This window comes from Apteryx rowi, unplaced genomic scaffold (genome assembly GCF_003343035.1).
Source record: "Apteryx rowi isolate R43461 unplaced genomic scaffold, aptRow1 scaffold_50, whole genome shotgun sequence".
NCBI classification, from domain to species: domain Eukaryota; kingdom Metazoa; phylum Chordata; class Aves; order Apterygiformes; family Apterygidae; genus Apteryx; species Apteryx rowi.
Genome location: NW_020450761.1, coordinates 1,882,903 through 1,899,812, shown reverse-complemented (window position 1 = coordinate 1,899,812; position 16,910 = coordinate 1,882,903). Strand labels below are relative to the sequence as shown.

The window sequence follows — 16,910 nt, the reverse complement described above, 5'->3', positions numbered from 1 at the left end:
CAGGATTCTTGCCCATCCAAAATGGTGTTTTGTTCTTTAATTAGCTCTTACTTTGCATTAAAGTCAGGAGCAGCAGGAAACCATCCTTCCACCTGGTCACATATCCCAGTTAGTTTTGCAAACTCATACATAACTTCTGCTGTCTTCAGTCACACGGAAGTACTTTTAGGAAATTAGGACAGACAACAGCACCAGACTATCTGATTCTTTTTACTGAAAACTGCTACGTATAACAAGGAGGAAAATACCAGAAATCACCTGCCTCACAGTGGCCAACTACAGTTTTATCTAATCTTAGTCAATCCAGAGCCAGTAATTAGCCACCAACACTTGTATTAAATAAATATGTTTGTGAACACATAGACTGAGATATAAAATAAGAAGCAATGTAACACGCTTTACCCTGAGATATGTCCGAGTCAGCAGGAAGAAGGGCAAAAACTTTACCCCTCTTAGAGGCAAGGATCTGCTAGTTAGCCTATCAAGTACAATGGATGATATCTAGCTCAAGAAAGGAAACAAAAGAACCCATTTTAATTAAGGAGAATGGCTAGATAATTGCTCCAAACAGGAGCAAGTAAAATGAATAAAGGATGAAATCTGTCCATTACCCACTTCAAAGAAGCATTTGGGCTATTTAAAAAAAAAAAAAAATCTCACCTGGGCTACTAAGATAGGAATTCTGTGATGAAAGCTCTATTTAAGAGTTGTAATCTCAGGTACAAGATGCCCAAAAAGGGAAATCCACATGGCCACTCTGTCAGTGGAGGAGTACAAGTTATCCTCCAGGTAAGGAAAATCATGCTTAAGTAAGACTAAATCAGAAGTCTTTCAATGCTTAAGAGCTGTAAGTGAAGATACAAACATCTTTTTTAAGCATGTGTTATCTGTTTTTGATGTTCTGAATGCTCTCTATATGCATTTACTTATAATCTGACTTAAATATAATTTAAAGATAAGAAAAAAACCCACCACCATCTTGCTGAGTAGCATGGAAAAATCTGTAATTCAAGGCACAGAGGCATTTTAGCAATGACCCTAGCTTTCCAGTATGTACTCCTTGGTGGAACAGTCTACCCCCTTTATGCTGCATAGGTCTAGTAGAAAGCTAGCACCACAGGTCTCTGAAGAAATAATGTCTCCCCAGTGACTAGCATAGTCCAAAGCTGTTTTCTGGCACACAGCAAAATATTGTGTACACGCTTGAATTGTTAAGATGTATAAAGAAGCAAATGAGATTAAAAAGAATACAAAAGTGAGGAGTACAGATGCATTTTGGCACTGATTTTAAAATTTGTGTGCTGTATCCTGCTCTGAATTCCTTCACATGGTGCTTGTTATCTGGGAAGAAAATTTTTTCTTTGAAATCAATGTAGCTATCACTTAGCACATTACGGACACTGCTATAACACTAAAAATGACAAAGGTCAACTAACAATGAATTTGCTTTCAAAACTAGAAATTTCTCCAACAGTGCCTCAAGAGAACCGACAGAACTGAAAAATCTGAGACTTCAAAACTGGATGAAATTGATAAGGATTTAAATAACTGGTGGATTTAAAATATTTTTGATTATATAATGAGGTTTCTTAAGGTCCAAAAAGGATTTCCAAGAAATAACAGATAAAGCTGTCAGGCACTAAAAATAAGTTGGTGCTGTATAAGCTTAACATCTTCTGTTTTTTATGTGGAAAAGACTCCAGACAAATCAATTACTAATGAAAACACACAGAACAGTGTCATATATAGTATAACTAAAGGTCACATTGAAAATATTTTGTATTAGTAACACTATTTTTTAGCAAACCAAGTAACATGCAATCTTTAAACATAGCATGTTAATGTAGTAATTGGAAGGCTATTCCAGAGAACAGGCATATTTAGTGAATGCGATAGTGCAAAGTTTCTCATCTCTCATCCTCAGCACCATAGTTACCCTACCAGGCAAACCCCAAGGCAATGTTCTTTTGCAGCTCTTCGATTTATTCTTCTATGATCCAGGATGAAATTCCTCGGCAATTCAGCTTCAGAACAAACCAAAAATACAGCATTTCATAAGTCACGCTGCTTTTCATCACAACTTGAAAACAGATGCTTTTCTGCTTTTATTCCCTCAAAAACGTCAGTAGTGTTGTAGGTGAAAAAACATCATATTTACTGGACTTCTATGTTTCAGCATTTTTCCTAAATGCTAACAACATTAGGACACCCCTGAAGATTTCTGATTTTGTTTTTTACTCAAAATGGACACATTAGCCAGCAAGGAAGGGCCTTTGCTGAACATTTCAGACAAGGGTGTTCACAAATTCCAGAAACATTCTGCTTTTCACAACTAAGTGAAAAGCAATTACGATCTAATGAAGTTAGCAAAGATAATCTTGTGAGCAAAGGGATACTGTGCTTAACAAAATCATGCATGAATTTTAACCAACCTTATATGATAGTTTGAGTCTTGGTAGGCAGTAGAAACTCTGAGCAGTTCTGTATATAAGCACAAGAAATTCCATAGCAAAAAACAAAGCCCTGCCAAAACTCCAGATATAGTATAACTACAGGTAGTGGCATCCAATTTTAAAATAAATGAAGTAATTAAGGTGTAATCTTTGTATTTCCAGTAGTTCCTTCTAAGTGAAATACTGGATATCATATTCTGGTCATATCAGCGCCCCAAACAGTACTTAACCTCCCTACCTCCAATAGTCCCATAGCCCTACCTAAGCCACTTGAAACAGCCATAAACTATGGACAGATATACACATTATTTACAAGCTAGAAAAGATACAGAATCATTTAAAAATAGAAAACATTAGTGAAGAAACAACCAAAAGTGTTCTAATTTTAACCTGCCTGGGAATTTTAACCTGTCTTCACAGAAGACTATTTTTGGAGCCTGACAACTTCTAGTAACCGGGACAAAACAGAAATTGCTAACTTTAAACGTAATGTTCTATCAAGATTTGTCTTTGGCAACTAAAGAAATAAAAATAAACCCTTACCTTATCCTTTTAATTTCCCCAGACACATTTTTTTTCTCTTCTTCCATATTTTATTTGGAGAGGGAATTTGAATGTAATTTTTCTTCTGTATTTAGCTCACCACACACATTTTTATTTAGTTTTCTCAGCTATGCCTGATATTCCTAAGAGTCTCAGATCTGTGTTCTTACTTGCTTCACAATTGGTCTCCCCAGTTCTCTTGGACTATTTTTTTTAAATTTCGTCTATTATATAAACACACAAACGGAAATGAAAGAATGTATACACAACACTTCACATAAAACCTATGCAATGAATGTAACTTTAAGGGACGATTCAATCCCACATATTTGTGGTTAAATGTGTGGAAAAAGACAACCAAAAAAACCATAACAACCCTGCACAGCTATAGTGACTGTGGACATGTAATTTTTAAAGGACAGCATGCAACCTAGGTACAGATAATTAGATGTTGTAATATAGGTAGAACTTAAAACCTCAGGAGGACATCTGTGGAATAATTACTCAACATGAAAATTAGAAAATGGTTCCTAAAAATAAGAGCCTAACTTATGAGAGTCTTACAGGCTGAAAATACAGTAGTTAAATATGAATAGAATTCATGTCAAACTTGAATGCCTTGGCACAAGAGATGTAGCATAAGCAGTTCACGATATTTGCTTTGAAATTAGTGAAGAGTGCTCTGAGAGCCTCTGGTTTTGGGACACAACAGAGTCTACATTCAGAAATCAATCTAGCTGAACAGCTTTACAGAAACTGGAGCTTACTTTTAGGTTTTGCTTTTTGTTTTCATACAAGCAAAACCCAACTTTTCAGATGAAAGAAGATTAGCATATTGTGTGCATCTTATATAGCAGAAGCTTCACGCAAGCTTAGATACACCTAGTTCTTCAAAGCATCTGTTATTAAACACTCAGAAAAAAATATCTGTATGAAGGCATTAACATTCTGGGTAAAGAGAAGTCTTTTGCTCAGGAAGATTAGGATTGCTATTGATATGTAGTTGCTTATAAGAAAGTAAACATCAGTTATGGCACAACAGCAGATGTTCCTCCATGCACCTGGTATGCCAATAACATTAGACAAAGAAAAGATAGAAATCTTTTCTCAGTGCAGAAAGATGTTCATCCTCTGACCTTTCGCTCTGATAAGAAAAAATTCTTCATAGAGAACTGAACATGTGTTCCCTGAACACACTCCAAGTGGGGGGAATTTTGCCTCCTCACTGTATTTCCCTCAAATGTCTCCTGCCAGTTCCCATTCGTTCTTCTACTCTTAAATTCTTTAGGAAAGACTTTTTGATTAAGGATGAAAGTGAACAGGCCTTAGAAGCGATGAACTAATTCTAATCACCTTCTCCTAACTTAAGGGTATAATCATGAAAGAGTTTACTCCAGAGATAGAATTCACAGTGAGCAATGAAAGCCTATTTCATTAATTCTCTTTGCAACAAATACAGTCAACATATGAGATTTCTTCCCTGATGGGTGTAAAGGTTTTGTAGTGATGATTACTAGCTTTCAGAAATGAAGAGAAAAATTGATAAGCTGAAGGAAAAAAAACCCACTGAATATTCATGTCAGTAAATGATTTCAGATTCTGCATGCCCAAAACCCAAACAAAACTGCCCAGTGGAGGTGAACCTTCAGCAGTGTACCAGCAGGAGATACAGAAGTGTTCAAGTCTAGTTCTCCTCTTTGTTGTTCAGTCATTGTGCATGCTTTTTTCATTATTACATGGATTACCCTTTTTCATTCTGGTGCTCACTCTGCAGCATTTCAGAGGATAGGAGACACGGTATATTTGCCTAAGATCTGTGACACCTCATGGTGTCAAACTGTGCAGATTTTATAATAAATAAATGCATATGATCAACTAATATTTACTCTGCTATGGAACTGGATTGATTTTTACATAATACAGGAACTGAAAATCATGAATTTCCAATGAGTTTTGAAGACTTCTGTGCTAAAAGCACATATTACACTACACAAAACATTAGAGGAAACATGAAAAAAGGAGTGAGAATGCCTTAAAATTTTAGCAGTCAGAAGACCACTGATATTCTGGGGCAATGATGAAGAGACCCACACTTCCTTTCCTCAACATAATTATGCAGAGGACAATGGATTGTAACTTTTCATTTTATACCCAGTAACTCTTGAAGGCAATTAGTTTTCTCCAGTGTAATTCAATCCATTACATTAACATAGAAATACTGCACTATACCATAACTTCATTGATGTCAAATGTAGAAATGAAAAGTGGGATCACTGTTTCTGAAATAAGCTTAAGAAATGCACCCCATCAAGACACCAAGTCAGAGAACTCTGCCAGCAGCATTCTTCCAAACTCATGAAGCCAAACAAGTCAAACAATCCTGATGGGTGCCTGGAGCTACCCAAAAGCCAAAAAGAGAAACAGGTATTAGAGTCATCAGAGTTCACTAAAACAACAGAAGAGATGTAGGAGGAAAGGTTAAGAGAAAGATGAGTGGACAAACAGGGTGAGGGATAGAATAATGGATTAAGAAGAGGAGACAGGCTGAAAAAGAGATATGAAGGACTGAAAATACAAAAGAAAAATTGAAAATTAAAGCAGGTAAACAAAACTGTGAAAGAAGAAAAAGAATTATGTAGGAAATACCTATTTGTAATGCCTCCTGTTTTGTAGACATGGGTATCTTTAATTTTTTAAAAGACTGTTTTGGTATTTGATAATGCAGGACAAATTCACAGACCAGGTCCACAAGCAGAATTAATAAAAGTAAATAGGCAAGGATGCGTCCTCTAACATCCCTAATTCAATGACTGCAGATATTGTGGAAGTATGAGAGAAATGAGCTGCAGAGAGTGGCTAGGTTTGTGTGCTCTTCCTAAAAAGATCTCTTCTTGCCTCAGCCAAAAACAGAACATAAGGCCAAGCTAGATAGGCTATTTGTCTGATAACACTAGGCAATTTTTTATGTTCTTATGCTATTAAAAATTACTGCTGAAATATTTGATTCACGATTTAGCAGTACCACTGCACTCCGGTACTCTGAGTTTTTGCAACTTCTATGCTTTTGTTCAAATGGTGCAAGAACAAGTCCATTAAATAAAACACCAGTTTGAAATTCTGTGTAATAGGGTCTAGACTTTTGTAGGTTTATAATTTCTTCCTGTTAAAAATGTCATTCTTTGTTATTTTTCACATTTACCAAGTCAGATGACTTCTTTCATTAAGCCTCTTATAAAATGACAAAAATATTGACATTAGATGTCTAACAAAAATGATTTTAAAAACGTGAATATTTTTTAGTTTATATCAGACACAAGTAACATTTGTTATTACCTACTGTAATAGTATTAGGTTAAAACAGAAAAGCTACTAATAGCAGATAGGGGATGTCACAAAGATTTAAAAGGAAAAAAATCTTATTTATTCCAAATACGCCACAATATATGAGCTAAATCAGGCATCAGTACAGCACAGTACTGGACAGGGTAAGACATACTCTTATCATGTGAGACAGACATCATAGCTCCTGTTGCATGAAGAATTGAAAAATCAGTCTGTAAAATATAAAGACATTTCATATAATATTTTTCAATCTATATACAGACCGCATTATATATCATGGTATGATACAGAAGCTTACACTCATTTATAAGGATTGCTTGAACTACTTTATGAATAGCTCTTCAGCTCTTCCACAGTGAAAGCTTTGCATCATATGATCTAATATATTTTGTCTATATATGTGAGACTATGTATACAGTTACTTTCATATCTATATGTTATACAGATTAGAGCTCCAACATGGACAGCACAAACTACAATGACTGAAATCAGTATTGCTGCTTTTAGATAATTGCTATAATCCAGCACAGGTTTGAGTTCTCAGGCCCTTTGGGATATACTGAAGTGCACCAAACAAAACCTTTTTCATTTTGTAAGATCCAGGATTTGATTTGGGTATTTACGAATTTCTGATACAACACTTCCTAGCAATGTTTTCCTCACTGCCAGGTGAAAACTGACTAACATAAATTGCAGGATTTTCTTTAAGTGTTCCTTTTACAGACTCCCCAAAAAGCAGCTGACAGCCAGATAGAGCCCAAAACCTTCAAGAGTGAACAGAAAGCAAGTTCCTCCCAGACCTTTAAGACAGCTTATTTTGGAAGAATGGCTAACTGCCCCGGAACCTCTAGGTGTTTGAAAGAAAGAGACAAAAGACATTTCAGTTTATGTTTATACTAAAACTAAATGTCCTTCCTAAAAAGATGTGATTAGGCCCCTATCAACAGCTGCTAAATATACAGCCTAGATGATATACATTTTTACTGTGTTCTTTCCAAGCATTGCTTTCATCTGATCCCCAGGTAACACATTGTCGTCTTACGATAGATCCTCTACAGTTCTTAGTAGCTAAGCAGAAGCACATACAGATCCAGGATTCACACACTTGTACACAAGGCAGCAATTTCACCTAAGCCTCCTTGGCTAAGCCAATATTTTCTTGAAAACAAACTTTCCTGTGTTCTTAGAAAAAAAGAACTCAAGTCAGCCTGCAACTCACTTTCGTTTTCAAGGTGGTGAAGATGACTATGTAACCAATGAATAAATAAGTCCCATTACTGGGAGGTGGGGGGGGGGGGAATCAAGATTTGGTGGTACAGTACCATCAATATGGCCAGCCTTTTCTTTGGTCTTGGCTGTTAACTCTAAACCTATCGCTCTGGCAGCCCAAGCGAGCTCATCAAGAGATAGTGCACCTGAATAGAGGGGGAAGGCTGGACTTGGCATGCAGCAAGGCTCACTCCACAGCCTAGCAGCCTGATAAACTTTTCTGCACCCTGCACCCATATACACACTGGAATTTGAGTGTTGAGGGGGGATACTTCAGTTCCCCAAATTGATTCAGGTCTCTTGCACTTAAATACAGATAGGGGGAATTGTGTGACAGCTTTCTTTTTTGTTGTCTTTTTATTTTTTTAAACAAAAATTAAAGTTAAACAAAAAAACTGACTAATAAAGCTGGAAAACTGAAAGAAAAACTCCTTAGGACTTACATGATTTGTATCAGAACTTCATATGTGTGTGGAAAATGTCCCCAGTTCCACAGAAAAATGAAATTGAACTTTTATGACAAAAATGTAAGCCTACTTTTAAAAAGATTTAAAATTAGAAATAAAAAATTGTAACCCTCACAACAGTGATAAAGACAGAATAACAAAGTAAAGACAGAAAAAAGTTGACACAACTTTACTTCAGTAACCTCATCTTCCCCAGCCCGAGGCACTGGCTTTCCATTAACAGGACTGCTTTTGCCCTCTGCCCTTCATCACTTAGAAAATACATGATCCAAAAAACACAAGTTGTTCATGTTGCTGTTTAATATTACCAAAGCAAAAATGAGCATCACAGGCTTAAGGATTTCCACATTGGTCTCAATATCAYAAATCACAGCAGCATGACCATACTTGAGAACATATGTTCCCTGTGGCTTGTTAATGTGACAATGGCACTAGATGAAAAAGTCAAGATCAGACAAGATCTTGTAAACTAATGAAGAATGTATTTTAATCAATGATTGTATTTAAAACAAGTAAATAAGTGGTCTCTGTGACCCTGGAGAAACCTATGATGTGCCTTAATGTGTCTCAGTCCGGCTACAGCAAACTAAAAAGCTTAAGAATATCAAGGAACACGAGACATCTCCAAGAAATTCCAGCATATTTGAAAAAAAAGTCAGTGAAGGGCTGAATATAATTCTGGAAAGGTTTATTTAGTTTTGGGCAGTCTGTCAAGGACTTGCTTTTTATCCCCCTTTCCCATTAAATTTTAGTAGGAGTTCAAATAGATTAATTTTGTGCAGGGATCCAAAATTTTCAGGGAGGTTCCCTAGGTTATGCCTTCTCCATAGAGGAAAAAAGAAACATCAATGCAGAAGACTTTTTTTTTTTAAGGACTAACCATTTTCTCAGCATTCGCACGCGCATGCACACACACACATCATCCTGTGCACTGTTGTCATAACGGTTCTATGCAACCCATTTAGAGCTAGGCTAAGCTTTGGATGTCCATTTACTACTTTTTCCTCCATTTTGCTTGATTCCATGTATGTATGGAATGTGTATGTTTTCAATTTTTTTTTTTAAACAGAGTTTCTTTATGTTTATACTTCTGAAGTCTCATAGACTCCACAGTAATTCCCTTACCACAGTAAAGCAGCGTTGCTCTAGAGAACTACTCAGAATGCAGGTGAATCACCAGGAACTAGCCGCTCCCTGGAGGAAAAAAAAAAATTCCTTTTTCTGTTAATTATGGGAGAGTCTACACAGAGATCAGTTAAACTCTGCTAACAGTTAGGCACCTCCTCCCAGTGACCTTTGCTAAAGATGTGTGGCCATGAAAAATGACTTTTATTTCATACCTGGAATCTCCCCCAACACACACACACACCCTTGCTCCACAAACCAAAAGCCAACAACAACAAAGTGCTCTATATTTGAAAATTTCCTGAAATCTCTAAAACTATAGTGTACCTTATGTGTGCATGTGAGTTCAGATATGCTTTGCTTCTACCAATCAATCCTAACCTCTTCTCTTCCCACACTCATTTCCTTTACCTGTGAAGAAAAGTTCATTATTTTCTCCTACATAGCTTAAAAAAAAAAAAAAAAAGACAACTCCTGGTGCTTCAGTGCTGCTAGTCCTGTAATTTTCATCTCCAAGGATTTACACTTCAAACAGAATCTCAAGAATAAGACATTTCCATGCTTAATATCCTGAGGAGAAGATAAGTGTAATGACATTTGAACACCAGTATGACTGAAGCTGTTTATGCTGCTGATCATGTGGGATGCAACCTTGTATACAGATGATTTAAGTTAAATAAAAGCTAGTATAGGAATAGATGTACCTATAGAGAGAAAAAAAGTACTCTGCTAGATTTCTGACTGATCTTCCACAGTGTAACAGTATGGTCCATCTCAGAACTAAACCAATTACATTCTCTAATACTTCCTCTTGGCATATTATCTCCCATAGAAATAGGATTTTCCCCATGAGAAWTAGGGAATTCTCTACCCCAGAAAATATTTTTGAAAAAGAGCTATTCCACAAGTTTACTGAGGCATGTAAGCTGTTCTCCTAAGAGTTGAAAATCAGCTGTTCAACCAACACGATACTTTTTCAGTGGCATACGTTGAGTTGCCAATATATTGGGTCAAACTTACTCACACCATCTATATGCTCTTAGTTCCGTTGCATTCAGTAATAAAGATGTAACTGCCTTTTAACCATTTCAGCAAGTTTGGGCTGAGTATGTTTAATATGGAAGAATATACTGAAACACAACAAATGATTCTCTATACACTTAGCTGACTTGTGTTTCTTTGATAATTAAGCGTATCCTTCACCAATATGCAAGCTTTACCGATCACTTAAGAACTACAGCATTTTTTGACTCTTCACATGGTAAGTTGCTTAGTATTCAAGTAATAGTGGGGGAAAAACCCCAAACAGCATCATCATAAAAGCAGTAACAGACTTACGGCAATGACAGTGTTCAGAAAGACACAAAAAATTTTTGAAACATTAAGGTGTATATAAAAATAGGAGCCAGTCCAAGTGGAAACTGTTCTAAGATGACTAGTTTATGCAATGAGAACTCCTCGACCCCCAGCAGGTTCCCAGCTGGAACCTTCTTCAAATTCCTAATAGAATTAATTTTCTTGATATAGAAAAGTAGTATAAAAGAGTGAGTCCTTTAATTAAGTTATAAATCTTTAAGACAAATCCTTCCTGAATACAAATTGGTCAGATATGACACAGTTCCCTTCATATAGACATATGTACTTGAACAGATTTAAGCACAGTAACATGCAAGTCACAAACCTAGATCAAACACCTCATGAAATCCTTCATTTTTTTTCACTATACTACATGGAGTTAAATATAGTGTGCAAACCTCAATTTATTTACAGTGCTGTCGTCGTTGCTAACTGGCTAGTCACTGGGCTTATCAAACTATCTCAGAATGAAGAATTTCAGAGAGCATCTAAAATTAACAATCACTTAATCTAAACACTAGAAAATTTAACAGAAGAGAATAATTTCATTTTGCAAAAGTAACACCCATCCAAGGGAAAAAAAAAACATTTAAGAGCCAGTGTTCTCACTTTTATGTCCACAGAAGACAAGATAACCGACCTGGATATTATTTCCTGTTCCAGTTTATCTGCAATCTGAATATACAGTACTCATGCTTAATGAATTAATTAATGCAGGGCAAGTGTCTACTTGGTTACACCTGTTAAAAGTCCTCTCACTGTAAAAGTGCATCTACATTATTCAGGCATTAAATTTGAATTAAACATTATTGTAGTAAAAAAGTCCGTATTTTAATCAGAGTAATGGAACATTTTCAGTATTTAAGACAGTGAAAAGCAAATACTAAAATATATCTAACAGTTCATTCGTACCCACGTTTTCTAAAACCACATTCTCAAATATATCAAGATTGTATCCTTATTAATACATTTATGCTAGTAAAGGATTAGATATCCTGATTACTCCAGCAAGATGAACATTATACAAAAAAACCACAACGGTATTGTTTTCTGTACAGTGATCCTTCAAGAATCAGCAGATTTGTTGGCACCTTCTCCTTCAGCTTCCTGATAAGATCAATTTCCTTCACAATGAGAAGCAAGTATAAATTTCAAGAAAGCCACATTCAGTGAAATTAGACATCTGTGTTTTTCTTTCATTCTTATACATACCTGATAGGGATGATATAGGAAAACAGGAGGAGGAACCGGAAAAGGTTGCGATACCATGGGCCTACAAATCCTTGCAAGGTTACCATAACAACTGATAGTGCAACTAAAGCCAAAAATAGGGCTTTGGTCAGTTGATTCAGCTCCAGGTCCAGTAAGCCAACCTAAAGGAAGCAGTATAAATGAAGTTAGTCTTAAGTTTCTCTTAAATTGACACTTTTGCAGTGCAAACAATTAGCTATTATTGGCTTTTTTATTCCTATTAAAAATCCATGCATTTGTAACATTTAACTGCATTTTGATAACTGAATTGATTATTGTTCCCATGCCAGCATGTGATAAATGTTTTCTGGTTATAGGGCAATAACTATTCCCAGAATCACCAGGGGAACTATCCCAGTTGGGCCTTTTGAACGCCTTTACATCTAACACGTCCCTTCCCCCATCCCCTGACCAAGGATGGGGAGACAGGAGGGAAGGGAGAAAAGATGGCTAAAGAAAAATGAATGAGCAAGAACGATTTCCCTCTATCATGGATGTAGCAAAAATACTGTCACGTGTATTTTATTTGTAGGGTGGCTACTGCTCATTTACTGCTGTAAGATCAAAAACATTTTAGAGTCAAGAACCAACAGACAAATGCAACTGAGCTACCTTCCTACTTACATAACTAGTGTACTGTAATTTGTAACTAAACTACTCCCACACCAGTCTGTAAATCTGAATTCCTATCACAGAAACTTTTTTTTAATTATATGAAACTTTCAATTATTCAAAATAAGAAAACCTCAAGTGGAATATTCATTTTCAAATCAAAATAGAGCTTCCGTTTTCCATGAGTAAAAAGGTACCTGATTTAGAAACATTTTAGCAAAAGTATTAAGAGATCCTATCTTTCATCCACTGTTTCTCATGAAAACATATTTTAGAGCTATGTAACTAAGACTCTCACCATTTCAATAATGTATGCTGTATGCTAAGTATTTATACTCCACTTTTGAGGACGATCCTACAGTCAGTCAAATATGTGGGAAAATTATGTCAGCAAGACTTTCTTTGGCCCCTTTACAGATGCCCTTTTATCTCTAAGTCTTGCCAGTAAGACCAGTAAAACATAACACTTCCTTAGATAATGAACAATCTGCAAAAGAACCATTTAAATATAGTTCTTAAAAATTCCAGCAATCTTGCTTTCACATGGGCTGTCCCTTCCCTAGAGAACTAGGCAGCTGAAGACCACAGTGGCTGATTTATCAGCTGCATTTAAAAAGCAGCACAACGAGGACAAATATCTTGCAATTTCCGCTGCTTCAACTACTACATAGTTTATGCTTGAATTATTGAGAAAAATAGGTTTTTGGATTAAAATGAAGAAAAATTAAGCCAGGAAAGTGGAGCATGTTTCAAAGCCCAGATCTTTTTGCGTTGACAAAGGCAGCCTAAGTTTCAGGCCTCACTGAGGATCAGATGAAGTCATTATTCATTCAGTCAGGGAAAAAAGACTCAATTACCTCAACCTAAAGATGCTATCAATGAATGCAAAGTGCATATTTTACTCTATTCATCCAAATCCCATTAAAAAGTGAAAGGAATGATTTAATCTGGCCTTCTAGAGTTGGTCTTTTTTTGTAATAAAATAAAGAATCACTGTCTTGCAATATGCATAACCACTACCTCACACTTGTTTTTCCTGCATCATAGTAGTGAAAGCCTATCTCTCCCAACCCTCCCCCAGCAAAAACCCCACCCCATAATAGAAAAGAATAAAGAGCTTCTTTTGAAAGAATGCCACTTTTTGGACAGAAACATTAAATGTAGTCCACTGCACACTGATACRTAGCTAATTCAAAGCATTAATACCTTTCTAATTGATGAAGATAGATGTGAATTTAAGTTTGGAATCCAACAAAATATTTTTGGAGTGACATTAAACAATAAAAACCTGATGAAACTCTCTCTCTCTCTATACACACACACTTTTTTTTTTTTTTTTAAACACAGTAAATGTCTCTTGTTCAAGAACACTGGTTTCTTGCTAATGTTACCCTTTTAAATATATTTTATACTATTGCTTACAATTTTAGTATTATTATAGCAAGGGAAGGCAATTGCAAAAACCTATTCAAAAAGGCAGACAAAATAAATGTTCATAAAAATACATTTTCCGTTTCTCAAAAGTTAGTTGCTATAACATACTGAAATATACTTAGGTAGTCTTTTTTTCCTGTCCCTTGCCACTTACAATAACTTCTGTACTCAAACTATGGAGCACGTTATCCATTTATCTAGGTTAAAAATAATCTGTCAGACATCTCATGTAGAAACTCACTAATTCTTTCTAAATATTTTAGCTGATTTTTGGAATAGTAGGTAAACTTGTATTTTAACTATACTGTGATTTTATCAAAATGCTTGTAAAGCATACCATGTTAAGATTTCTTTACTACCTACAATAAACTGTTCTATGTTTAAAATAATCACAACAGAATAGATAAATATGACAATACATGAAATAGGTGATTTAAGAATTGGAGTAATTTTCAACGTTTATTGCTATTTCTCATACTTGTAAAGCAAATTTTCTTCTACTTGTCATAATATTTGTTCTATTTGAAACAACTGTGTTAACGAAATTAAACACACCACTGGAAATTTTAATCTCCAAGGGAAAATTTGTACATAATGTCTAAGACAACCACAATAGTTTTGCAAAGGGGCTGCTCTAGGATAATGAACAGAATAATTGCCTGTATAATCTAAAATGCTACTAATGGCAATGACTGCAAATCCATTTAGCTCCTCTTTAATTTATGTACAAAGTTTTAAATAGCTAATGGTTCTCAGTAAAATAATGGCTTATACCAACAATAAAAAGTATGGCATTGTCTACTTAAACAAAAAAAACTACCAGTTTTCAAAATAAATTATTTGTTTTTGAATCAGTGAATGATTAAAGGTCTCATCTTCACATTTTAGACTACAAAGCATAAGTCATATTGTCCATGAGAAAAACTTTAATTATAATTAGCAGAGGTTGAAAGCAACAAAAAACCCTTCTGATTATTGAAGCAAAGCATGAACAACAATATTGCTATCATTGCCCTATACACTTAGCTTTTGGGAAGCTACTGTAGTCATAAAAAAATTTTTGTAGCATTATAAAAAATATATTACTTGGGAAATCAGAAATAATTTCTTTATGCTAGAATACTAAAATGCCAAATTTAATGATGATTATTGCTCACTGGTAAAGGTTTCTCAAAATAGTTTAGTCCAGTCTTTTTGGATTGATTCAGTTACAGTTTGAAGCCCATTTGAAATAATTGCTCATCTATACTTTTTTTTAAAAGCACCCCACTTAAATATTATCAAGGTATTAAGGCAGCATCTTAGAGAGCCCCCCCCCCCACTCCCCCTCCTTCCAGCAAGGTAATTCTATTTCAGTAATCAGCCTGGTTCTGCACTGACAAACACCATATTGACTACAATGAAATTTCATGGTATATATATTTGAGATGGACTTTAGCTTTAATTTGCACTATAAAAATCGAAGTTTTCTTTACTATTCTTAACACATGCTCTGAACTGGACTTTATTACATCTTGAATACTAGTCAATTACCCATGTTTTCATTAATTACAAACTCTATTTTTAGTTTAAAGTAGCTAGAATCTTAAAAGTTACATAGAATAACCATACAATCAGTAAGGCAAGTAAGGACTTAAAATTACTAACATTCAAGTAATACTTTTTTTTTTTTTTTAATTTTGGGCTAACAACAAACAAGGTTTGGCTAGCAAAACCAGTTGATTCATGGCAGTTCATCTTTTATTAAAAAAAAAAGAATTTGTATACAGACTAAAACACATATGCAGCTAGTTGCACACATCTGAAGCTCTGTGGCTTATTTCAATAATCTTTTAAACCTTATAGTCCCTAGGAATAATAAATTCAATAACTTATGTTTAAAGGCTAAACAAAAGGACACATCATTTGGAAAATCTGTTTACTGTAATCTGTGACACTAAAAACAGGTACAGCAGTTTTGAAAGCTGTAAATGTGTCTTCCTTGTTAATTCTCCTAACAGTACTACTATAATTCAAATTGTTGCCTGTCCAGCTAACCAGGTAGCTACTTTCGGCAAATATAACTATGAATGAAAACAAGAAGGTGAATTCAAGTTTATGAAGCATCTTCCCCTAGTTCCCTATACCCAAGCAATGATCTGACAAATATGTTTCTCTATAAGCCTATCTCAATTAGCATAAAATCCCTAACACTTGCATATAATATGCCATACTTTTTATCAATGCATTACTCATTCTTAAGAAATAGATACAAGGCAAGTAATATCTATAATATTGCAAGAAATGTAACACTCAAGCATTTCTTCCTCTGCCAATCGCTGTGAATCTGCTTTTCCTTAACACTTGTATAGTATGCTCAGCAGCTCAAAAAAGAGCTTAAAGAACAAAACCAAGCAAAACTATCTGTATTTCTCTAAGCCTTCCTGAATCTGATGTCTCTTTTTTAGACTCAGGCTTTACATAAAAAAATGAAGCCAAAGTATTTATATTTTCCTCGCTACCCTATTTCAGTATTTTGCTATAATTTGACTGAAGGCTGGACAGGAGAATGCTGCAATTGTCAAAAAAGGCTCTATACAGTTTGGTCGGCAGAGGGTGCCCGAGATTGGTGCTGGCTACTGGTACAGCAAGCAGTCCTTAGGTAACGCAGGAGAAGCGCACGACTGCCTTTCGGGGCGACTCGGATTTCTACAGCAAAACTAATACGACCTTACTTAGTCAATGGACAGCATTTATCTCAGTTGTTTGAAACGCTCAGTGTTAACTATTCAAAGCAGTATTTTAACAATTCAGATTGTGCACTGAAACTAGTGCACCTTAACAAAAAGCTGTACTTCATATACCTTTATACAGTCAGAGTGACATCTTAAGGTACCAGGACTCCGATGTCGTGCTACCTCTTGTTCTCTAATTTGGCTATGTACTTGTCACATGAGGACAATTGATAAAAAATGTACACCGAGGATATTAAGAAACTGGCCTCCATATAGGGACTGTGCTGTATTAGTAACATGCCCTCCTCTATTAGCAGCCATCAATTGGAAATGTTTTCTTTCAA

General features: G+C 35.4%; 1 protein-coding gene across 5 annotated transcripts in view; it reads right to left on the bottom strand.

Annotated features, from left to right (window-relative positions):
• Positions 1 to 16,910, bottom strand: part of ATP9B (ATPase phospholipid transporting 9B (putative)) — a 180,387-nt gene that overhangs the window by 46,730 nt on the left and 116,747 nt on the right. For all 5 annotated transcript variants that reach the window (XR_003255779.1, XM_026079780.1, XM_026079781.1 and 2 more), the window contains one exon: positions 11,768 to 11,928. Coding sequence is in view for 4 of the 5 variants with exons in the window: in XM_026079780.1 (XP_025935565.1) it covers positions 11,768 to 11,928 (161 nt within the window). In the remaining variant the exon portion in view is untranslated. The remainder of the gene's footprint in view (positions 1 to 11,767; positions 11,929 to 16,910) is intronic.